The sequence below is a fragment of the Lepisosteus platostomus genome, chromosome 3 (genome assembly GCF_059453375.1).
Source record: "Lepisosteus platostomus isolate fLepPlt1 chromosome 3, fLepPlt1.hap1, whole genome shotgun sequence".
Taxonomy (NCBI): domain Eukaryota; kingdom Metazoa; phylum Chordata; class Actinopteri; order Semionotiformes; family Lepisosteidae; genus Lepisosteus; species Lepisosteus platostomus.
Genome location: NC_142613.1, coordinates 3,691,851 through 3,716,279, shown reverse-complemented (window position 1 = coordinate 3,716,279; position 24,429 = coordinate 3,691,851). Strand labels below are relative to the sequence as shown.

The window sequence follows — 24,429 nt, the reverse complement described above, 5'->3', positions numbered from 1 at the left end:
GGGCTGCACACTGGTGGGGGTGGAGGGGACCCCCATTACCTGTACAGCACTTTGAGTAGAGTGTCCAGAAATGCAATATATAAGTGTTAGCAATTTTTATTATAATTATTATAACAGCATCTTGAAATGGCATGTTTAAAACCGCCAATTGCTGAAAACTACAGCAGAAGCACAGAAACACCCTGGCAAAGCTACACAAACACTCTGCCAGTACAGTGTGCTCTCCTGCACAGTGGTGAGAGGTCTTGGGTTCGAATCCCAGGTGGGGCACAGCTGCTGGACTCTAGAGACTGTCCCAGGGAAGGGAAGGGCCCAGCTGAGCCAGCGGGTTTCCAGGGCGTGCCTGCAGATCAGCGGCTGCTCTGCTTTGGCCCACCTGGGCAAATACAGGGTCAGGTGACTGGATTACTGAACAGCCCCGGGTATCAGCTGCTCAGAGAGGGGCAGAGAAAAGCTCTCTGCATCGAAGAAACATCTTCCTCTCAGAACAGCCGTATGAAAGTCAGCCCCTCTCATCACAAAACTCCACACCGGTTTTCGGAGACTGCTTCACTGCAGGGTCACCTGAGTGTGGGAGGCTTGCGCCCCCTGGTGGTGATGGTAGACAGAGCGCTGGAGACTTTTGATGTGCATTAAAAAAAACTTTCAGAAAAGTTTTTGATGTATTCTGTTTTAACCCTTTTTTTTTAATAGCTTATAAAAAAACACTGTATACACAATTTCTCTGAGAACATAAGACTCTGTGACTCTACTGTAACGGGACTGTTCTACTGTACTGGGACTGTAGCTCCTATTGTAACAGGACTGTTCTACTGTACTGGGACTGTAGCCCCTATTGTAACAGGACTGTTCTACTGTACTGGGACTGTAGCTCCTATTGTAACAGGACTGTTCTACTGTACTGGGACTGTAGCTCCTATTGTAACAGGACTGTTCTACTGTACTGGGACTGTAGCTCCTATAGTAACAGGACTGTTCTACTGTACTGGGACTGTAGCCCCTTTTGTAACAGGACGGTTCTACTGTACTGGGACTGTAGCCCCTATTGTTACAGGACTGTTCTACTGTACTGGGACTGTAGCCCCTATTGTAACAGGACTGTTCTACTGTACTGGGACTGTAGCCCCTATTGTAACAGGACTGGTCTACTGTACTGGGACTGTAGCTCCTAGTGTAAGAGGTACAGTGACTGTACCCCTTATTGTAAAGGGGTTGTTTTACCACAGCAGCACCCTGTTCAAACTGGGTGGGCTCTAAGTATAGATGAACCCCTCCCCAGCGCTGTGGTACCTGTGCGCAGTGCAGCTGGGCCCCCAGGGGTGACGCTGTACACTTGCAGGAACTCCCGCGGCCGGCTGCCCCCCACGATGTTGAAGCCGAATCCCCGCGGACCCTTGGAGAGGCGGGTGTGGATGGAGTAGCCCTTCAGCTGGCTGGGCTGGTCTGTGAACACCGGCGTCTCTGACAGGGGAGGGCAGGGAGGGACAGGGGGGGACGGGGAGGGACGGGGGGGGGCAGGGAGGACAGAGAGAGGGACAGGGAGGGACGGGGGGGACGGGGGGAGGCAGGGAGGACAGGGAGGGACAGGGAGGGACGGGGGGGACGGGGGGGGGCAGGGAGGACAGAGAGAGGGACAGGGAGGGACGGGGGGGACGGGGGGAGGCAGGGAGGACAGGGAGGGACAGGGAGGAGAGAGTGAGTGAGGAGAGGAGAGATGGAGGGGGAAGAGGATAGAGGGAGGAGAGGAGAGAAGAGATGGAGGGAGGAGAGGAGAGATGGGAGAGGAGAGATGGGAGAAAGGCAGGAAAAGTGGGAGGAAAAGAATAATGATGAGGGTTGAGGGAAAGAGGGGAGAAGGAAGAGAGTTAGAGCCACGTTGAGACACACAGACTCATGTGACAGACAGACAAGTCAGTCTCAGAATAGCCCAGAGACAAAATACAAAACACAGACCAGCGGGGCACAACAGGCCTGCAGACACACCGCCTGAGGGAGGAGAGGGAGAAAGAGAGAGGGATATTACATTAACAGTGTCAGGGCAGAACAGAGAGTTGTGTGGGGATCTTGAATTGAATGAAGTGTCAGACTTGAACAATCCCTAGTGCTGCTGATCAATCAATACTAATCAATTCCACAGAGAGGAAGGACCCCCAGTGAAACCATCCCTAGTGATGCTCAGTCGGAAGCCAGTGCCCACACAGGGAGAATCCGGGACTGGGCCTGCCCCTGTCCCAGTGCTGTACGGGAAAGTGTGAGCCCTTCTCCCTGGAGACAGGAGGACTGAGGCCCCTGTCCCGAGAGACAGGAGGACTGACGCTCCACTTCTGCACTCATCAGCCCATCCTCAGTCCCTGCTCGCTTCCAAATTCCAGGCTGCCCCTATCGTTTTAGTGTGGGAAAACTGAGATCTGGTGGGCATCGAGGCCCGGCTCCATGGTTTGTAGGACAGTGCCTTCCGGAGTCGCCGTCTCTCTCCTCTGAGGGAGGAGAGGCGCGGGGAGCTCATGCATCTGAGTCCAGAATGTCATTAATCCCCAGAGACAGAGATGACAGGCCAGCAGCAGAGAGAGGAGAGAGAGAGACACAGATGTGCAGGCAGGACAGGCTGTGCTCCCGTGGCCGGCAGGGAGAAGCAAAGACGGAAATGCACTTTCTGCCGCGCTGTGAGAAATACTCTGGGGTTAGAGAAAGCTTCTTCCCTAGAATAACAAACCTCGTCCCAGAATTCCCACACCTACTAGAACGGCTCCCAGTCCTAGAGGGGGGGGGGAAACTCAACAGAGCTGCTGCCTGGTGTGTTATCTCCTGTCCCAGCCTGAGGAACAGGGACTGGGACTCTCAAATACTTCATTCTGTAAGCGGGGCACCATGGGGAGACAGTGGTCAGCACTGCTGACTGGTCTGTTGTGGCCCTGGGGTGCTGTCTGTTTGGAGACTGTATGTTCTACATGTGTTCGCAATGGATTCCTCCAGGTGCTCTGGTTTCCACACACTTTCCAAAGACATGCTGGCGGGTGAATTGGCTTCTGGGAAAACTGGCCCTGGTGTGAGTGTGTGTGTTTGTGTCTGTGTGTGCCCTGTGATGGAGAGGGGCACCCTGCCTTGCACCCATTGCTTTCTGGGATAGTCTCTGACTCCTCTGTGACCCTGAACTGTAAGAAGTAGTTAGAGAAGGGATGGATGTCTATCAACCTTGTGTTAACTGTATCTGCTTTGGCGAGGCTGTAATCCGTCTGTCACGCCAATAAAGTTCTTGGATTCTGACGGGCAGAGAGGAGAGAGGAAGAGACAGCAGAGAGGGGCCTTCACATTTCAGCGGAGAGCACTGCATGTGCCTGTGTTTCACACTTCAGCACACAGGAGCAGGAGAGAGGGAGGGTGAGAGATGAAAGAGGACAGCAAGTCTTCCTGCTGAGCAAACTTCCAGAAAAAAACAGAGGGAGGAGAAGTAACTTAATAAAGAGAGAGAACAGAGCATTGGCTGAAACAGGGAGGGGAGAGAGGCACATTCTCGAGACATGACAGTGTTTCTCAGTCAGTGTGACTGCACCTTCTTCACAGATCTTACAGACATGTAAACGTACGTTACAGGTTATACGCAGGGCTTGTAAGAGTGAGTCAGAAAAGTGGACAATGTAAGGGGGAAGAGTCTGTGAGCAATGCAGGTAAGCGTTTTGCTCTTGCTCTGCAGCGGTTGTGAAGGCAGTGAGCGGTGCAGGCGCGCGGGTCAGAGGTCAGCGAGTCACACAGCCGGCGGCGGCCTCCCTTACTCTCAGGCTTGGGCACAGACTCCCTGTTCTGCGTTCGCGGATCCAGCCAGCTGGTCGTCTTGGAGGTGTGACTGCAGTGGAACGATAAGAAAGTCAGCTGGCGAGACGGTTCTCAAGAAGCTGCGTGCAGAGACCTGCAGGTACCTGCTGCTGCAGACCCAGCAGGACCTCAGTAAGACACTTCAAGCGTTCAAAGCTCAGGACCAGACACACTGGCTAAGTGCAGAGCCAAAACGTCCTGGGTAACAAGTTCTTTATCTTAACGCTAAATGACCTTTGAACAGTTATATCTATAGTATCTCAGTTTACTATAGTGCGCTGTACTGTGTGGAGCTGTACTCTGCTATAGTGTACCATATCTCAGTTTACTATAGTGCACTGTACTGTATGGAACTATACTCCACTGTACTGTACTATATCTCAGTTTACTATAGTATGCTGTACTGTGTGGAGCTATAGTCCGCTGTACTGTACTATATCTCAGTTTACTATACTGCGCTGTACTGTGTGGAGCTGTACTCTGCTGTACTGTACCATATCTCAGTTTACTATAGTGCACTGTACTGTATGGAGCTATACTCCGCTGTACTTTACTATATCTCAGTTTACTATAGTGCACTGTACTGTATGGAGCTATACTCCACTGTACTGTACTATATCACAGTTTACTACAGTGCGCAGTACTGTGTGGAGCTATACTCCGCTGTACTGTACCGTATGGTAAGGTAACATACTGCACTGCAGTGCAGACAGCAAGGCCACACTCACTCAATGTAATAGGGTTCCCCACTGTCGCTGAAGGCCATCTCCCAGTTTTCGGGGAGACCTGCCCCCCCATTCTCCATGGTGCTGCCGTCGCCCCCGCTGGAGTCGCGCGACTGGCTGGGCGAGAGGCCGGGAGGAGCCCCGCTGCTCACCCCGAGAGAGCCTCCTGCGCAGACACAGGGAGCAGGCACGCGAGTCACTGGGATCGCATCTCCTCCCTCCCCCTGCTCTTCCTCACCCCCCTCTCCCTCTACATCCTCTACTCCTCTTCCTCACTCCCCTCTCCCCCTACTTCCTCCTCTTCCTCTCCCTCCTCTTCCTCACTCCCCTCTCCCTCCTCTTCCTCAATATCCCCCTCCCTCCTCTTTCTCCCTTACCTCTCTCCTCTTCCTCCCTATCTCTCCCCCTCTCCCCTTCATCCTCCTTCCCTCCCCCCTCTTCCTCACTATCCCTCTCCCTCCTTTTCCTCCCTATCCCTCTCCCTCCTCTTCCTCCCTATCCCTCCCCCTCTCTCCTTCATCCTCCTTCCCTCCCTCCTCTTCCTCCCTATCCCTCCCTCCTCTTCCTCACTATCCCTCCCTCCCTCCTCTTCCTCACTATCCCTCTAATTCTTCCTCCCTATCCCTCCCCCTCTCCCCTTCATCCTTCCCTCCCTCCTCTTCCTCCCTGTCCCTCTTCCTCACTCCCCTCTCCCTCCTCTTCCTCCCTGTCCTACCTGACAGTCCCGAGTCCTCCTCGCTGTTCTCCCCCTCCTCTCCGGTCTTCTCCAGGTTGCTCAGTGACTTGCTCCGGGTGCGGAAGTTCCTCAGCAGGTTGCGGTGCTCCTGGTAGGTGATGGGGGGGCTCTCGGGGCCGATGTGCACAGGGCGGGGGGTCCCGTAATAATTCCCTGAGTGACACAGGGGAGACACAGACACGAGCCTGTCGGTTTGAGGACTGGACTGGACTGGACTGGGTTACTCTGGACTGGACTGGAGTTGACTGGAGAGGGCTGATCCAGACACGCAGGACACATGTGGTGACCAGGATTCTCCCGGCAACAGTCGGATTTCCTCGCCTGCTGGGGCACACTGGGGCAGCAGGGGGAGGGGGGGTTCATCGGTCAGCCCGAGTGATTAAAACTCTCCGACTGCAGGCGGCCGCGCGGACATGAGGGGTGTGTGGCGGGGAGCACGCTCGAGGGGACAGGTGCAGCCCTCCAGCTGTCCGTACATCTGTCTGAAACACCAGCAACGCGACTCACGGGGCTTCGCAGGCTTAGCAACGGCCAGAGATGAGGGTTCAGTCCCTGCTGACAGAAACTCCACTGCAATAGGGCTGAGGGACAAGGCTGAGCTACACAGGCCCTGCGGTTGTGTCAGCCATCGGCACACACACACCTGCACTTTCACACACACTCACACACATTCACAAACACACACACACACCTGCACTTTCACACACATTCACACACACCTGTACTTACACACACACACCTGCACTTTCACACACACACACCTGCACTTTCACACACACCCACCCTTTCACACACATTCACACACACCTGCACTTACACACACACACCTGCACTTTCACACACACTCACACACACCTACACTTTCACACAAACACATTCAAACACTCACACACACACTTTCACACACTCACAAACACCTGCACTTTCACAAACACTCACACACATTCACACTCACATACACCTGCACTTTCACACTCACACACATTCACACTCACATACACCTGCACTTTCACACTCACACACATTCACACTCACATACACCTGCACTTTCACGCACACCTGCACTTTCACAAACACTCACACATACCTGCACTTTCACACACATTCACACACTCGCACACACACTTGCATACACATTCACACACGTTCACACACGTGAACACACGTGCACATACACTCACATGCTCACACACAGTAGGTGTGGGCAGAAAAGCCCCTGTGGGGATTCTGGTTTTCATCTATTTTCGTGTTCCTTTCTGTAATTCCTGCTGTCGAACAAGAGACTCTAACCCCTGATCTCCAGGAGGACACAGGAGATTACTGAGAAAAGCAGCTTTTCTCCAGGAAATGAACCCAACAAGTAAAACACAAACAAGCACAACACACACAAGCACAACACAAGTAAAGCACAAACAAGCACAACACACACAATTACAACACAAGTAAAGCACAAACAAGCACAAAACCCACCACAAAGCACAACACAAGTAAAGAACAAACAAGCACAACACAACAAGCAGAACAAGCGCAAGCACAACACTAACAAGCACAGCGCCACAAGCACAACACTAACAAGCACAGCACGAACAAGCACAACACTAACAAGCACAGCACGAACAAGCACAGCACGAACAAGCACAGCACAAACAAGAACATGCAAACTCTCCCTGGGGGGCTCCCCGACACAGATTTCCTGTGTCACATCTTTCACAAAAACAGGCCTTATGGATGCTGATCTGCAGTGTCAGTATTCGGCCGTATGTAGGAGCGTCTGCATCAGGCCCTACAGAGTATGTCCACTGGAGGAACAAGATGGGAAGGCCACTCACATGCACTTGTGGAGCAAATGTCTTTACACCAACCTGAAATGTCAAGATTCCCAGGATGGGCTCTGGGCTACCGTGACACTGAACTGGATAAGAGGTTAATGAAAGTGATGTGATAATGTGAAGATTTCTTTTCACATTTCTTTGTGTGTCTTTGTGTGTCTCTCTCACACACACACACACATTTGTTTTCCAAACTGTGTGAACGGGCTCTGTTCCCCGCCGTGGCTCTCACACCAGCGCAAGGGCACTGCGACAACACGCACTGTCCACGCCATGTGTCTCCTACAGGACAGGGGAGGAGAGCAGCAGCTCTCAACACCGACACCGAGAGGCTGCCGGCCCCCAGCCGGCCACCAGGGGTCACTGCTGCCCAGCGCTCCGACCAGCCGACCCGACAGGCCGGCCCCTCCCTCGGCACACACGCGCTCTGTCCTCTAGGGGGAGTCCTGCTCCCCTCCGGGTAGGCACACTGGCCAGACCGAAACCCAGCAGTGAGGTCCAGCTCCGCCCTGCGCCCACCTTTGAACTTGCCGCTCTCCAGCAGGGCTCCGGACTCCTCCAGGGAGAAGAACTCCTCGACGGAGACGAAGTTGTAGTCCACGCCCGAGATCTCCCCATCCCGCGGCAGCCGGGTCGTGCCTGCGGCCAGGAGAGGAGGAAACTTCAGCGCCGAGGCCGGCGGGGACACAGGCGCTCATCGGTGCGTGGGAGAGTGAGCACTGATTCGGCTCAGACCTGTCCTTGTAGAGCTCCTGGCTTCCCAGAGCCGTTAGTGAAAACAAAGAACACTCCACCCGGAGACATACCCAGAGGACATTTGACTGAGAGGACAGGACTGTCCACACCTGGACTGCGGCTCCAGAGAGGACAGGACTGCCCACACCTGGACTGCGGCTCCAGAGAGGACAGGACTGTCCACACCTGGGAGGGGGCTCCAGAGCAGACAGGACTGTCCACACCTGGACTAACTCCAGAGAGGACAGGACTGTCCACACCTGGGCAGTGGCTCCAGAGCAGACTGGACTGTCCACACCTGGACTGCGACTCCAGAGGGTCGGGGGAAACACAAACGACACAGTGGTGACATGGGATGTGATGTCACAAACAGGATATGATGTCACAAGCATCCCTACAGTATGTCAGAATGGCCACTGTGTGCCTCCCAGGTGGGGCTGCTGGTGCAGAATGACCGCTGTTTGTCTCCGAGGTGAGTCTGCTGGTGCAGAATGACTGCTGTGTGTCTCCCAGGTGGGGCTGCTGGTGCAAAATGGCCACTGTGTGCCTCCCAGGTGGGTCTGCACTTCAGTAAGGAATATCTACTGTTTGTGGAAAGCTCTTTAGATCCTTGAGGATAAAAAGCTTCATATAAATCCACAAAAGTTAACACTAGTTCTTCATTTCTTTTTTGCCTGTGTATTTCACTTGTTTACTTACTGTATTATTTATTTATCTCTGAAAATCAAAAACATGCCCACCAACTGCTTATTACATAATGTACTGCTTGGTTTTCAGCTCTGAAACTACTTTGGCAACAATGCAAATGTGAGGTTGTGCCAAAGAAGCAGATTTGAACAGGACTGACTTGGGTGAGACAGACTAAGAGTTACAGTCAACTAAACAACAGAACAGTTACAAAATTCCTGAGGCAGAATCAAATCCCAGAATAAAAATGAACGGCTCTCTTCAGTCTATTGCACTGTTTTTAAGCTTGATGGCCACACAGTGACCACTCTGACCAGTCTGTAGTCTCATACCCCAGTCTAAGAGCATCACAGTGACCACTCTGTACAGTCTGTAGTCTCCTGCTTCAGTCTGAGGGCCTCACAGTGACCACTCTGTCCTGTCTGTGGCTGCTGTCCTAGCCTGAGGGCCACACAGTGACAAAACTTTCTCCAGTTTGTAGTCTGCTCCAGTCTGGGGCCCTCACATTGTCCACACTGACCAGTCTGTAGTCTCCTGCTCTAGTCTGAGGGCATCACAGCGACCACTCTGTCCAGTCTGTGGCTGCTCTCCCAGTCTGAGGGCCTCACAGTGACCACTCTGTCCAGTCTGTGGCTGCTGTCCTAGTCTGAGGGCTCCATAGGAGCTGAGCTGTGTTCTATAATTTACGTACTGTATTAATTACATATGCTCAACATGTATTATTTTCCTGATTTTTATTATCGTATACTGCTGTTATTTTACCTTATTCATAATGTGTGATTTCAACTTTTGATTCTACCATGGTGCTGCTTTTCAGTCTGCCTTTAATGTATTTCTTTGATCACTTTGCAAGGAGCTACTCAGCGTGCTTGCTGGTCTGAAGAAACGGTCACGATGTTAACATGGAATGTGCTGTTGAGAGTATTGCATAACCACTCTGGCAACACAACTACAGCACATTATCCTGCCAGTAAAGGAGCGTTCGGGGAGAGTGGAGGGGAAGAGAGACTGGGGCCGAGGCAGTGAGAGAGCTGGAGAGAGAGGGGAGGAGGAGAAAGAGAGAGAGGCAGAGAGGCAGAGAGGTCGAGGGAGGTAGAGGGTGAGAGAGAGGAAGAGGGAGGGAGAGACAGCGGGATAAAGGGAGAGAGGGAGAGACAGTGAGGGAGAGAGAGAAGGATAGGGAGAAAGAGATGGGGAGAAGGAAAGACAGAGGGAGGGATGGAGGGAGAGAGAGACAGAGGGAGAGGGAGGGATGGAAAGAGAAAGGGAGAAGGAGAGACAGAGGGAGGGATAGAGGGAGAGATAGAGGGAGAGAAGAGGCAGGAGAGATAGAAGGAGAGAGGGAGGGATGGAGGGAGAAAGGGATGGGGAGAAGCAGAGATGGAGGGATAGAGGGAGAGATGAGGCAGGAGAGATAGAAGGAGAGAGGGAGGGTGGAGGGAGAGAGTGATAGAAGGAGAGGGAGAGATGGAGGGAGAAAGGGATGGGGAGAAGCAGAGATGGAGGGATAGAAGGAGAGATGAGGCAGGAGAGACAGAAGGAGAGAGGGAGGGTGGAGGGAGAGAGTGATAGAGGGAGAGGGAGAGATGGAGGGAGAAAGGGATGGGGAGAAGCAGAGATGGAGGGATAGAAGGAGAGATGAGGCAGGAGAGACAGAAGGAGAGAGGGAGGGTGGAGGGAGAGAGTGATAGAGGGAGAGGGAGAGATGGAGGGAGAAAGCTGCCACTCTCATTAAAAGAACAGCATGGTACACTAGTAGGTTGCTATGGAAACGGTCCAATGCATCCAGCCAAGAGCAGCTCCCTCTTCCAGCTGAACTTTCGACTTGTGAAGAGATCTGGTTTGGCTTACAGGCCAGGATGACGGATTGCTCTGTTTATGACCTCCCCTGTAACTCTGCTCACACCTTCAGCAAACAGACACACTCAGACACGCAGCTTCTCACAGGGCTGCACCTGACACAGAGCAGATCGCCAGAGCACTTAACTTTCCAGCCAACTGCACCTACAACCCCCTTCACTCTGCTAACAGCAGACGGTGCTGCACCCCCGCACAGGGTGACAGTATGTTCAGTGCCGATGGCTCTGTGGTACAGTTGGTCACTCACTGCCCTGCGCTGTCCACTCACATGGCACGGCCCGCAGGTACAGGTTCTCCCGGATGACTTGCTGGAGCTGGCTGTCCATGGACCCAGGGGTGAAGCACTTACTGAGGTACAGCCGCAGGTCCTTGCATAGGGTGGAGCCTGTAGGACACACGGACACAGGCAGGTATTACTTACACAGCACTGAGCACAGGGCAGAGAGAGTCTGGAGTCCAGCAACAGACATTACACACAGCACTGAGCACAGGGCAGAGAGAGTCTGGAGTCCAGCAACAGACATTACACACAGCACTGAGCACAGGGCAGAGAGAGTCTGGAGTCCAGCAACAGACATTACACACAGCACTGAGCACAGGGCAGAGAGAGTCTGGAGTCCAGCAACAGACATTACACACAGCACTGAGCACAGGGCAGAGAGAGTCTGGAGTCCAGCAACAGACATTACACACAGCACTGAGCACAGGGCAGAGAGAGTCTGGAGTCCAGCAACAGACATTACACACAGCACTGAGCACAGGGCAGAGAGAGTCTGGAGTCCAGCAACAGACATTACACACAGCACTGAGCACAGGGCAGAGAGAGTCTGGAGTCCAGCAACAGACATTACACACAGCACTGAGCACAGGGCAGAGAGAGTCTGGAGTCCAGCAACAGACATTACACACAGCACTGAGCACAGGGCAGAGAGAGTCTGGAGTCCAGCAACAGACATTACACACAGCACTGAGCACAGGGCAGAGAGAGTCTGGAGTCCAGCAACAGACATTACACACAGCACTGAGCACAGGGCAGAGAGAGTCTGGAGTCCAGCAACAGACATTACACACAGCACTGAGCACAGGGCAGAGAGAGTCTGGAGTCCAGCAACAGACATTACACACAGCACTGAGCACAGGGCAGAGAGAGAGGGCAGGGCTACAATACACACAGAATGTCTGCTGCTGAATACACCTGGGCAGGTAGCTGTACCAGAGTGCAGTATCTTGGGCTACTTCAGCACAGACAGAGCTAGCAAGATCTTCTGTTAGATAGAGAGGACAACCATACAACTTCACAAGTCTAAAGAATAAACAACGAGGATGCTTAATCTGAACCAGCCTGTGAATAAAGAGCAATACAGATTGTGAGTAAAGTGAAAAAGAGAAGGAAGCACCGAAAAATGTGAAAACACTCCTAAGCCTAGATAAAGCACAAGACCCTACAATAAACAAACTGAAGCTCTCATAGTTTTTCACAGACCTGGAAATAAACCTAGCCTCCCATCTGCCCACCTCCTTCTCAAGAAGACTGACACACACGCTCTTTCTCTGAAGAGTAAAGTCCGTCACACCACTGCCTGGCACAGACACCTGCGTCTCGCCAGCTCCACACCTCTGCAGGGCCCGGTCTGCACAGTGAGGCCCACTTCCACCCGGTCCGGTCCTCCTTTTACCCAGCATGCCTCCCTGCTCCTCTGCCACCCTGTCTGTTGCTCCTTTTACCCAGCATGCCTCTCTGTTCCTCCGGCCATCCCTCTGCCACCCTGTCAGGTAACTCCTTTTACCCAGCATGCCTCCCTGTTCCTCTGCCACCCTGTCCGGTCCTCATTTTACCCAGCATGCCTCCCTGTTCCTCTGCCACCCTGTCTGTTGCTCCTTTTACCCAGCATGCCTCCCTGTTCTTCTGCCACCCTGTCTGGTAACTCCTTTTACCCAGCATGCACCTGACTGCTCCCTGTTCCTCTGCCGTGCCACCTCCGCCTGGTACCCGCAGGCTCTGGCATAGCGATGACGCCAATGCTGCCCGTTAGCTGTCCCACAGAGCTCGGGACACAGCTGTCCTAGTGAGGGAATCCCACTGCAGCACAGTACAGAGTGCAGCGTGCGCACACACATGAGTAAAGTTGTGCGAGGGCTCCACTGTAGGCCTAGGATCCTGCACTGCTTTTACCCAGCAGAATATTCTGAGCTTGAACTGCATTTCTTTTCCTGTTGCTGTTAACTGAAGTTACTTGGGGGAGCCCAAAGTTAATTGAATCCACGTGCAGCTTGTTAATGAACAGAGCACAAGCCCCGTTAATTAAGCCTCAACGTCAAGCACGCGAGGTTGGTGCTGGGAAGGCTGTCTGTGTTTGGAGACCAAAGAGTGCTGGTGAGTTTACAGCAGAGGGTTTCCAAGTTTTCTTTAGGTTTAATACTTGTCGTTTTTTAACGGGCAGGCGACTCGGAATTCACAGTGAAGACAGAGGCCTCAGAACCTGACATTTTGGTGAAAAATTCACCTTTGCTTAAAGGCACCCGTGTTGTTAGAGGGACAAGAGGGGATTTTCTTTTTTCCATAGCTGGGGGACAAGTCTCAGAAAGCCTGACGACTGTGGTGACCAGGCCTCCGAGGTGCCACGACACACAGTCATGTACACGCACCTGGGAGCTCTGGGCTCTGTGCAGCTGTTTCATCAGGATCATACTGACTGCTTCAACGTCCGATGCTGAGTGCCTGATTCATGCACTTATAACATCCAGGACAGCCTGCTCCTGGCCCCTCATGCCATCTGTATAAACTTGTCTGCTCTTGTTTGTTTTTTTTTCACTTGTCCTTTTTTGGGTCTTTTTCTTTAATGCTACTGTATGTATAGTGTCCCTGGGTTTGAAAAGGTGCTTTATAAATATGTCATCATTATGTGCACCGGGGTACTGGAGTACCGGGGCTCCCCAGCAGTTCCTCTTCTGCTCGGAGCTCCCAGAGAAAAAGGAGGTAGAGAAAGAGAGCTGATGTCTCTCTTTCTCCACCTGCTTCTGCTGAGCACTGCAAACACCGAGCTGTCAGCCAGCTGCCAGACATGAGGTCATTCTGCAGAATGGACAACTGGACAGGCACACAACCAGACAATACAATACAAAATCGAATTAATTCACTTTTCTGTACCATTTCAGTGTTTTTGGAACCCATCGGATTAGCTTCCCTAGGTCTGTGTGCGGCACATTGCTGCCTTGCAGCACTGGGGGCCTGGGTTCAATTCCTGAGGTGCTGTCTGTGTAGAGTTTGCATGGTCTCCCTGTGTTTGTGTGGGTTTCCTCCCACAGTCCAAAGACATGCCTGTGTACCTATCAAATATCCCTCTCAGATGCTGCTGGTTAACCGAACTGTGTGAACTGCTGAAGCACTGCCTGGTTGTCTTCACAGGAGGTGACAGAATTACCTGGAGAGACAGTCTTGATGCGGATGGGGTGCGGACAGCTGTTAAGGACTCCTCGAACATCGCCCAACGTCATCCCCAGCACAGGCGTCCCCCCAATCTCTAGGATTACGTCGCCCACGTTGGTCCCGCCTCCCTGCACGGACGTGACGAACGGGAACTCTCCGTAGTCAGCCCCTCCTCCTATGGACACGCCCAGCTCCCCCGAGGCCCCGCCCAGAGGAACGAAGCTCTCCTGCACCTTGGAGCGCCAGTGCAGCTTCTTCACCGCTGCCTTAGACATCGTCAGCAGGCTGGGAGACACGGGGGGAGAGAGAGGGAGGGGGCGACTCACACCACTGCACAGCCGCTCCGCACGGATGCGGAGAGACACAGAAAAGTGTGAGCAAGTGACTTCACAAATCTGCCTTACCATGACAGAGCTGACAGAGAGATCACTGCTCAGGCAGTATGGGGCAGGCTTTTTTTCTTTACAGTCATGTTTTGTGCTGCTCTGCGAAAAGCTCGGGTGATACTCAAGTCACAGAAATGAAGCAGCAGTAATAATTCCCTACACTTATATAGCACTTTTCTGGACACTCCACTCAATGCGCTGTACGGGTAATGGGGATCCCCTCCACCCCCACCAATGTGCAGCCCACACCTGGATGATGTGACAGCAGTCAGATTGCACCAGTCCTCTCCCCACACAGCAGCTCTCAGTGGGGAGGAGAGCAGAGTGATGAAGCCAGTTCAGAGAGGGGGATTCCGGCAGCTCTGTGGCTGAGGATCTGTGGCTGGAAGGTTGCTTGTTCGTATCCCGTGGCTGACAGAGGAATCCTACTCCGTTGGGCCCTCGAGCAAGGCCTTTCACCCCAACTGCTCCAGGGGTGCTGTATAAATGGCCGACCCCGTGCTCTGACCCCCAGCTTCTCTCTCCCTTGTCTGTGTGTCTCATGGAGAGAAAGTTGGGGTCTGTGAAAAGACAAATTCCTAATACAAGAAATTGTATATGGCCAATAAAGTGATCTTATTAGGAGGCCATGATTGGTAAAGACCAGGGTAAGACCAGCCATTTGGCCAGGACACCAGGGGTATCACTTCTTCTTTTTAAGAAACACCCTTGGATTTTTAATGACCACGGAGAGTCAAGACCTCGGTATTACGTCTCATCCAAAGGACGGAGCCTTTATTACAGTACAGTGTCCTCATCCCTATGCTGAGGCATTAGGACTCACACAGACCACAAGGTGAGCACCCCCTACTGGTCCCACTAACACCTCTTCCAGCAGCAACCTTAGTTGTTCCCAGGAGGTCTCCCATCCAGGTACTGGCCAGGCTCACTCCTGCTGAGCTCCAGTGGGCGGCCGAAGTGACAAAGCAGCAGAAGAGGGGGAGTCGCACTGAATTTGGCCCCAGGCAGCTGGATGCCGGCCTCTTTCCCTACCTCCTTCTGCTGCAGCCTGTGCCTGTCTCTGTCCCTCTCTCTTCTTGTCCACCTCTCTCACCATCCATCCTCTAACCAATTCATCCAACTCAGGGTGGCGGGGGAGCCGGGCAACGAGTGCAAGGCAGGATACACCCTGGATGGGACGCCAGTCCACTGCAGAACCTCTCTCACCCCTTGTACTGTTTGTCTTCTCCTCCTTGGCCACTGCAGTCCCTGGCAGAGGGAGAAATGCACAGGGGCCCTTGGGCACTTCAACATAAGGAGAGGAAGGGACTGGCAGCACTGTACTGCACACTGAAAGCCAACAGGAAGAGTGAACCCCTCCCTCCCTTCCAACATGCGCACGCTTGTCTAAATCAGACTGATGACAGGATTCAAATTCTAAACGCCTCCCGGTTTTCAGAACAAAAGTTTCGCTGCAGCTGTAAATGAGGTGAGAAAACCTTGCACGGTCCAGGATACAAACCTCTATATTTCTTCTTCCCAGCGTGTTTCAAACTCCCTGCGTTATAAGCACGTCGTCCGACGCTCACCCAGAAACCTAATCATCTCTCCGGCTGCTGACGGGAGCCTCCTCAGGCCAGCTCACGCCTGGAACACACACACAGATTAGAGTTAGCCCCCTCAGCACAAACACCAGGCACGCAAAGGAGCAGACTCCAACACCACTGTGGGCCCCACATGGACATTCCTCAGAAACAGAAACACAGTTAACTGTGTGTGTGTGTGGAGGCAAGTTATTAGCATGTGACAAGTGCTCTTTAATTAGAGTGAATCTTGTTTCTCATTTAAAAACTGTTTATAATTAGGATTTTTAATTAAACGTTTGCTATGGTGTGTCCTTTGGGGTTTTCTGTCAAGAGAGAACCCAGACTCCTGAAAGAAGTCCTGTTTAAACAGGTACAATGTGAGCCAGGAAAACAAAGAGGAGTCAAAATAAAATAGCTGTCTCTGTCTCTGGACCTGTCTGTCCAGAGAGGACACGTTGTGCTCCCATTGCCAGCGGAGAGCAACACAGTCGGAGATGCACCTTCTGCGGCACTGTGAGAAATACTCTGGGATTAGACAAACTTTTTTTTCCCCACAATAAGAAATCTAATCCCCAAATCCCCACACCTGTCGGAATGCAGCCCAGTATCCTGTCTCACAGTCGAGCTGTCTGTTTGATGTGATGTCTGTAAGTGTCTGTAAATGTTCATGTAAGAGTTGCCTGTATCTGCTTTGGCAACACTGTCATTCACCAATTATGCCAATAAAGCTCTTTGAAGCTGAATTTCAATACTGGAGACAGTGAGGGTGAAAGTGGGAGACAGAGGGAAAGTTAGAGAATGAAAGCAAGAGACAGGGAGTGAAAGTGGGAGATAGAGAGTGAAAGTGGGAGACAGAGAGTGAAAGTGGGAGACAGAAAGAGTGAAAGTGGGAGAGTGAAAGTGGGAGAGTGAAAGTGGGAGATAGAGAGTGAAAGTGGGAGACAAAGAGAGTGAAAGTGGGAGACAGAGAGAGTGAAAGTGTGAGATAGAGAGTGAAAGTGTGAGATAGAGAGTGAAAGTGGGAGACAGAGAGAGTGAAAGTGGGAGACAGAATGAAAGTTAGAGAGTGAGAGTGAAAGTTAGGGAGAGATTGAGAGTGAAAGTGAGAGAGTGAAAGTGAGAGAGTGAAAGTTAGGGAGAGGGTGAGAGTGAAAGTGGAGAGTGAAAGTTAGGGAGAGGGTGAGTGTGAAAGTGGAGAGTGAAAGTTAGGGAGAGGGTGAGTGTGAAAGTGGGGAACAGTGATTGAAAGAGGGAAAGAGAGAGAGAACAAGGAGGCCGAGGGAGAAAGTGTGTGAGAGACAGAGGGAGAGAAGCAGAGGAACACGTTTCACACAAGAGTACTAAACACCAGCCTAGCGTATGGGACTTTTCAGAACATGAGGAAAGCACACACACACACACACACACACACACACACACACACACACACACACACACACACAGCCCTCATCTCTGCTCCCTCTCTCATCCCTGTTCACCCTGGGGCTTTTCCACACCAGGGCGTGTCGGGCTGACACAGTACACTCCTGACACCCCCTGCTGAGCAGCGCTTGAGCACAAGACACACGGGTTCTGGTCGGGAAGAATATCCAGTAGGGGTGCAGCTGAGACATCAGGCGGCACCAGGTCTGCGCACAGCTCCGTCACACTGGAGCACGGATTCATTTAACACGTACTCACATACTCACGCTGGAATCTACTGTCCCAGCCCCAGGGATGCTGGAAGCAAATAAAATGGCACAGCCTGACACCTGTAACACCAGGAATAGGAATCTTGAACGATCCTGCCTTGTGAATCTCTGTCACGGCCTACAGCACGGTGAATCCCTATCACACTGCAGCTTGCCGTCCCGCGGGCTCACAGGAACGTAGGTAAGACAGTAAGATGACTTTATTGGCCCTATACAATTTCTTTTATTAGGCATTTGTCTTTTCACAGACCCTAGCTTACTCTCCAGGAGACACACAGGCAGGGAGAGAAGCTCAGGGTCAGCCATTTATACAGCACCCCTGGAGCAGCAGGGGTGAATGGCCTTGCTCAGGGGCCCAACAGAGTAGGATTCCTCTGCCGGCCGCGGGATTCGAACCGGCAACCTTCCAGCCACAGAGCCACCGCTCCGCCCAGGAAGCTCTGAACTTCCTGGCCCGTCTCCCCCCCCTCCAGGCCAGCGGTGCTTCAGCCGCGGGGTGAAACGGGCGGGGTGGGGAACTCGGTGTGGGAGCGCGCGGCCGTGCCAGTCTGTGCCATGAAAAGAGCTGAGGGTGCAGTCTCCAGCCGGCTGCGGTTTCCCGTTTTCATGGATCAGCCCTTGTTTCCCACTTCTCCTCCTTCTGTAATTTCACACTGGGAGACGTGGGCAGAGGAGCACACTGTGGAGAGTGGGTATTTTTGCAGAGGTCAGTCCGATTAGAGGTCAGTTTCTACTGCCTCTGGTGACTGGAAATAGATCTGGGCTGCAAGGTCACTTTAAAAGTAGGATTACTTGGGCATCTTATTACCCCCTTCCTCCAAAAAAAAGGAACAACGCTGAAATTTCTGATCGGGTGGATTTCTATGGGACAGTCAAAGAGCTGCTGGGTGAGAATTCAAGGCCCTGACAAAAAGAGAATGCATAAGTGACACAACACCAGGCACAAAACACAGCAGACCCCAACACTGCGGTGCCTCTCACAGCTCGGTCTGACACATACCTGCATGCACAGGGAGCAGAATTCTCAGTGTGGGAAAACTGGAAAATCCTGTTTAGGTGCTACGGTCTACGCAGTGGGGTCAGATTTTCCCGGTGTACTAACTGTACACAAACCACTGTTCTAATTCATTGACCATGGGAAGGGGCAGTTAGCCCAGAGGGAAAATAAGGGCCCTTATCTCCAGAGCACACAGCGTGAGCACTTCTGTTTTCAGGTATCCAGAGAAGAGGTGGCACTCGGAACAGCACTGGACTGAGGTAATGTGGGCAACAGACACAGCCAGAGGAGAGGACACAGCCGTAGAGCAGCAACGCAGGATATGTAGGATTTGTAATATTGCACAAATAGGGAAATGTGTTAAGCACTGAGAACAGGAGCGGCCCCTTTACACAAAGGGTTGGCGGAGAATGGAACAAGCTTTCTTTCAGGAAGCAGCTGGATGAGATTAGCCTTGCCACCTTTCCAAGATGAAAGGGGGAAACAAAAAAGAGCTTTTCGCCACCCGCAGACGGGGTGTGCGCCCCGCCACGGTGTTGGGGTACCCGTGCCAGATGGCCGAGGCTCGGCTGGAACTGCTGCGGAGATGAGGGACCCCTCGCCGGCGTCGGGGCCTGCGCCCCACTTCTTTTAACAGTCGTTTTAGCACCTGCAACCAGCGGAGGCACGAAGCCAGCAGGCCGAGCAGCAACCCAGGACAAGCTCCTCGGGCCCATCGCCACCCAAGACTTCTCCTGCTCAGAACCCGTCTCGTGTTCTGACGGAGCCCGGCTGGGCCCGGTGTGGGTGAGCTGCCTCTTCGCCTGCAGGCTTTCAGCAGCGGGTTGGCTGGAGAGCAAGGCGAGAGTGCTCTCGCTAAATCTTCACACGACACAACAGACACGTGGGGCTCCGGCTGGGGGCTCGTATTTCAGATATTTCAGTCTGGTACCCCCACTCTGAATGGGCGTGAGCAGACGGAGCTGTGCTGAAGTTGGACCGGCCCTTCCTTCCAATCGGCACAAAAGCCTGGGGTGGTCGGTTGTGTTTCTTTTCACAACGGACGCCGCAAGTTGTTTATAGGCCGAAACCTATAAAAATCGATTGTTTCATTCGCTGGGAATGGCAGCCCGTAGTCATTCACCACACGAGCGCGAAACGAACAGAGCTGCAAGACGAGAGGGATTCTCAGTCACTTGAATTCATTCAGCCTCAAGTTCCTGCCACAGTGGATCTGCTTTCATTATTTTTTCATTGATTGATGAATCTTGCAACGGCATTTCTGAACAGCTGGCTCTGTCTTCACAAAGGCCTGTAGTGAAACAGATCTGTATGTTCGGTACTCTGGAGCCCCTCCAAAACAACAGTAGAAACCTTCTAGTGAGAGAGCGGTACGACCATCCAATCACTCCATCATCACTGGTGGTTCAAATTCAATGTTTGATGGCCAGATCTTTCCAGGTTCAAGTAGGCTGGTCACTTTGCAAACGGCTAAGGCTCATTCAAGATTCGGGGTTCAGTCTGTAACCTCTGGACTGCAGGGATTCATCCTGGACTGGTACCCCCTGTGACCTCCAGTCTGCAGGAGCTCATTCTGGACTGGTACCCCCTGTGACCTCCAGTCTGCAGGGGATCATCCTGGACTTGTACCCCCTGTGACCTCCAGTCTGCAGGGGCTCATCCTGGACTGGTACCCCCTGTGACCTCCAGTCTGCAGGGGCTCATCCTGGACTGGTACCCCCTGTGATCTCCAGTCTGCAGGGGATCGTCCTGGACTGGACTGGAAACCAGTCCTGTAATGGATGAGGAGTCAGGCAGGGCCCCCTCTTCCCACTTCGCAGGAGAGACTCAGTGGAGCCAGGCTGTAATCTGAGCGTGCCGTATCCGGGGCTGTGCTGACACAGACAGGACGGGACAGCAAGGTGACCCGAACAGTGCAGAGTCCCGGTCTACACCCGATATCCCCCGATCCCATCCCCACCTTCAGGTTGATTCTGTGTCAAACACTGCCCACCTTCCAGATCCACGCTTTTTCTTCTTCTTCTTCTTCTTCTTCGTCTTATTATTATTATTATTATTATTATTATTATTATTATAGTGCAACACTGTACAAGCCTGGACACAGAAGCGACTATCTTCTTAACGGAGTTTTAAAGCAGCACAGCCAATGTTTCGAGCCAGTGTCCTCTTTGGTGTGAAAGGCACAGCGAGTGGCACCAGTGTGACATCCCGCTGAGACAATCGGATCGCTGTGAAGCCATCTGGAGGATAAAAACTTTCTCAGAGTCTTGTCTCCAGCAGCACCCCTGACAACACGGGTCTGCCACGAGCTCTGAGAGCTGACCAGCCCGAAGAGGCGAATCTCGCGCTCAACAAAAACCTTTTTTTGAAAAATATACAGTATATACTGTATATAAAAATAAAACAGACACATATAAACACAGAGGGGAAAAAAAAGTTCCTCTGATGATGATGATGATTTTACACAAGTATATGTATGAAATTAAAAAATAAATGAATTGGTTTTGATTTCCGGTCCGGTCTGGCTAATGCAATGAGGCCCGGCTGAATTAAAATCAGATCCGTCTATTTTCTGACCACGTCTATTAATTCAGGGTCGCAGGGGAGCTGGGGCACAAGGCAGGGTACACCCTGGATGGGACGCCAGTCCATCACAGGGAAGACAGACATAGACACACACGCACTCTTACCAGCACCCATCAGCCAACCAGCATGTGTTTGGACTGTTGGAGGAAACCCACACAAACACGGGGAGAACATGCAGACTCCACACAGACAGCACCCCAGGTCTGAAATTGGACTCAGGGCCCGAGTGCTATAATGTGGCAAAGCTGACCCCTGCGCCACCGAATTAAAATTATTTTAAAGAAATACAATGAAATACTCTAGTACTGTTTCTAGTGCTACTGCCCGTGCAGAACCAATAAGAACACTGCCTTATGAACACAACAGAGTCCCCCAAAACAGGACAATTTAACCAGCTTTTCATAAATCACTTCCGCACCTCAGTGGTACAAATACAGCATCAGACATCTGCACGAGATCCTGCCAAACCTGCACAAGCCCAAGGTGCCCCAGGCAGCCCTGTGTCTGTGTCAGCTCCTCGTTGAGGCGGGTGCTGTGTATCGGTGGTACTGTCTCGGTATCAGGGCTGCGTGTTTAATGAAGGGGAGGACTCTGGGCGGTCTCCGATGATCCTGATGGAAGTGACAAGAGCTCAAAAAAGACAAACGTCAAGCGCCTGCCCCCCTTAAACCAGCAATAGCAGAGTCCCCCAGAGATCCGAGTCAAACCAATGTGGGTGCACCGCACCACACACATGTCCAGGAGACGCTACCCAATGGGCACAGCGAGCAGGCCATGGGTCTGGGATCAGGCGACCGCTGTCTGTCCTCATCACGCACAGCCTCATTAGGGATCTGTGGGAGGCAGCGGGGCTGAGCTGGGGACAGTCAAAAAGAAAGGCTAGCAGCCAGTCCAGTTTTTTTTTTTCCCCATCAGGAAGAACACCACCATGTCGGGCGGTCATGAGTCAACCTGTATAAAGGGGGACACATGGGTTCCAATCTCCATATAAGTTTAGATCCCTGTCAGGAAAACACCGGGAACACCTCTGATCGACCCATCACTTGTCTGGAAGAACGACCTGCTTTCTCTTGGAAATCCTACTAGGCAACCCACTGAGCTAGAAACACGCTGAGCCTACCCCATGAGCACCTCGAAAAAGGTCATTTTCAATGCTTAATAAACGTCACTTTCAGTTTTTCAGACTAGAGGATCGCTCTTCATTTACGCAGGTTTCTGTCCGTGGCAGTTAATGATTCAACATCCACCGTGTTGTAAAACCACCTCATAAAACACGGTATGGCTCTGGGTAATCGGTAATCGCAGATGCAACACTGTGTCTCCCTGTACTGTCAGGCAAACGGGCTCAGCTGTGGCTCGTTTAAATAGCTTTCAGGGTGGCCCGGCGGAAACAAAAGCATTATCCGGTCACCACGGACGGTAAATTAAAAACATATCGCGGTATAGGAGGTACCACACCTTGGTGTACCCCGATAAATACCGTTTTACTGACAGATGTGTACAGAGCTACACTCCCCTTTTCGTTAATGTGACAAACCCTAGTGCTGGTCTGTCTCCTTACTAGTAAATGAGCCGGGAAATCTGCGGAGTTAATTACAGTGTAGCTACCCCGTCCTTTTCCACGGTTTATTACGGCTAAATTGTGTTGTTGTTGTTGTTTTTTTCAACGCGGCATTGGTAACGAGCCCGGGTCCTCAGTTAAGGGAAGCAGTGAGATTTGACACACAGAAATACACCAATCGTCTTGACAGTAGAGGGTAGAAAAAAAAACGCCGAATGCTAATGACTTGGGATGTTTTTATTTTTTATTAGAGAATTTGAGATACGACGAATCTCCTCACAACCTCACACAGATCAGACGCCACACACACCAGATTGCGAAAAAAAAACATAATCGCTGCGTTCGTGAAAAAAAAAATGAAACTGAACACGGTATTATTCTTCCAAACTGACTATTTCACACACTCCAACGGACACACCGCATTACGTTATTAGCAGACATCCTCGTAGACGTATACATGACAGATCCGTGTAGGAAATTTACTCATCCTTACGACACAGGCGTGTGAAATGCACGACCACATCGTGTATGTTGTATACGGCAAGCCGACAAAATCAAACACTTGCGTTAAAAAACCACTCCGCCTCAGCAACTGTCCTGGCCCGTCTCACACGTCGGACAGGCTTGTATAAGCGGTTTGGGCGCCCAAACGAAAGGCAGTTTATCCAAATAAATAAATAACACGTCCATATATTAATATTCTACTGTACATCGACCTGACCCGAGCGGTTGACCCCGATCAGTAACGCAGCGGGTCCCTATCGGGGATGAGACTAAATGGATTATTTTTACAGCCCCCCCGTCCCTCTCTCCCTCTGTTTGTGTGTGTTGATTTATTAAAAAAAAAACACAGGCCGTGTATATAACAGTGGATTATTACTATATAATATTAATTTCACACTTGGAAGTCGCGGACAGCCGACGACCCGCTCTTTTCCCAACGGCGGAGCGCGAGACGCGTGACTGAACTTGGGGGGGGGGGAACGGTCGAAACAAACGCGTCCGTTTGACATAATTCGTTTAAAAAATTGGTCCCCGTCCCCGTATAAAAAAAAACAAAACATCTTTATCGTCACCCCGCTATGAGAAAATGACAACAAATAATGTCGGTAAGAAGAAATCAAAAAATATCTTTAACAAAAAAAAAACCTTACCTTCATCGTTCCTCCACCTTCACAACCTATTTCCCTCGTCTCGGTTCCGTACTTCTCCAGATATTACTTAAATATTCACATTCACATGCGGCTGTGATGCTCCTTAGCGCCGTTTTTGTATCATAATGATCATGCTCGGATTAGACACGGGCGGCGGTGCTACTGTTTTGAGAGAAAGGTGTTCACTCTCCTGCTCCTGCGGTAGGTCGCCATGCCTGAGACGGGCGATAGGACACAGGTCAGAAATTGCATTACATTTCATTACAGTCTACAATAAACAGCGGCGGCGATAATGAGAGAAACAGAAGAAGAGGAAAAAACGGAGACCCGCCTGTACGGGCAAGGGATTGGACGAGGCTGGTGTACTGTATGTGTGCTGGCTCTGTGTGTGTGTGTACAGATCTACAACCGCACCGCTTCGCTTTAAAATCTCTTGCCTCCAAACACGTCCAATTAATCCCCGTCCAGTGATAACGGTGGGCAGCGGGAGAGGGAACCAAGGAGCTCGGCTTTTAAATGAACACACACACACAAAAAACCAAAACTTTTATTTTTTACAGTACAGAACAGCGATAAAACCGACACAATGAATGCGAGGGGGGGAACTGAAGGTCAAACGCGCTTGTAACGAAGAATAAATTCATACATTCAAGACAAACGACGCCAGTACGCGTTCTTGA

At 51.7% G+C, this 24,429-nt stretch overlaps 1 protein-coding gene across 6 annotated transcripts in view; it reads right to left on the bottom strand.

Moving 5' to 3' along the window:
• The window catches only part of magixb (MAGI family member, X-linked b), a 44,298-nt gene extending 20,090 nt beyond the window's left edge, over positions 1-24,208 (bottom strand). For 3 of the 6 annotated variants that reach the window (XM_088623943.1, XM_088623944.1, XM_088623946.1), the window contains exons 1-10: positions 23,750-24,208; positions 15,697-15,821; positions 15,228-15,443; positions 13,805-14,094; positions 10,651-10,767; positions 7,620-7,739; positions 5,251-5,424; positions 4,539-4,701; positions 3,771-3,841; positions 1,291-1,461 (exon numbers count right to left, since the gene is read on the bottom strand). In XM_088623943.1, coding sequence (XP_088480069.1) covers positions 1,291-1,461; positions 3,771-3,841; positions 4,539-4,701; positions 5,251-5,424; positions 7,620-7,739; positions 10,651-10,767; positions 13,805-14,094; positions 15,228-15,295 — 1,174 coding nt within the window. In that variant the 5' untranslated portion in view covers positions 15,296-15,443; positions 15,697-15,821; positions 23,750-24,208. The remainder of the gene's footprint in view (positions 1-1,290; positions 1,462-3,770; positions 3,842-4,538; positions 4,702-5,250; positions 5,425-7,619; positions 7,740-10,650; positions 10,768-13,804; positions 14,095-15,227; positions 15,444-15,696; positions 15,822-23,749) is intronic. The other 3 variants (XM_088623945.1, XM_088623939.1, XM_088623941.1) reach the window with 3 other exon arrangements.
• Between the last annotated feature and the right edge of the window lie 221 nt (positions 24,209-24,429).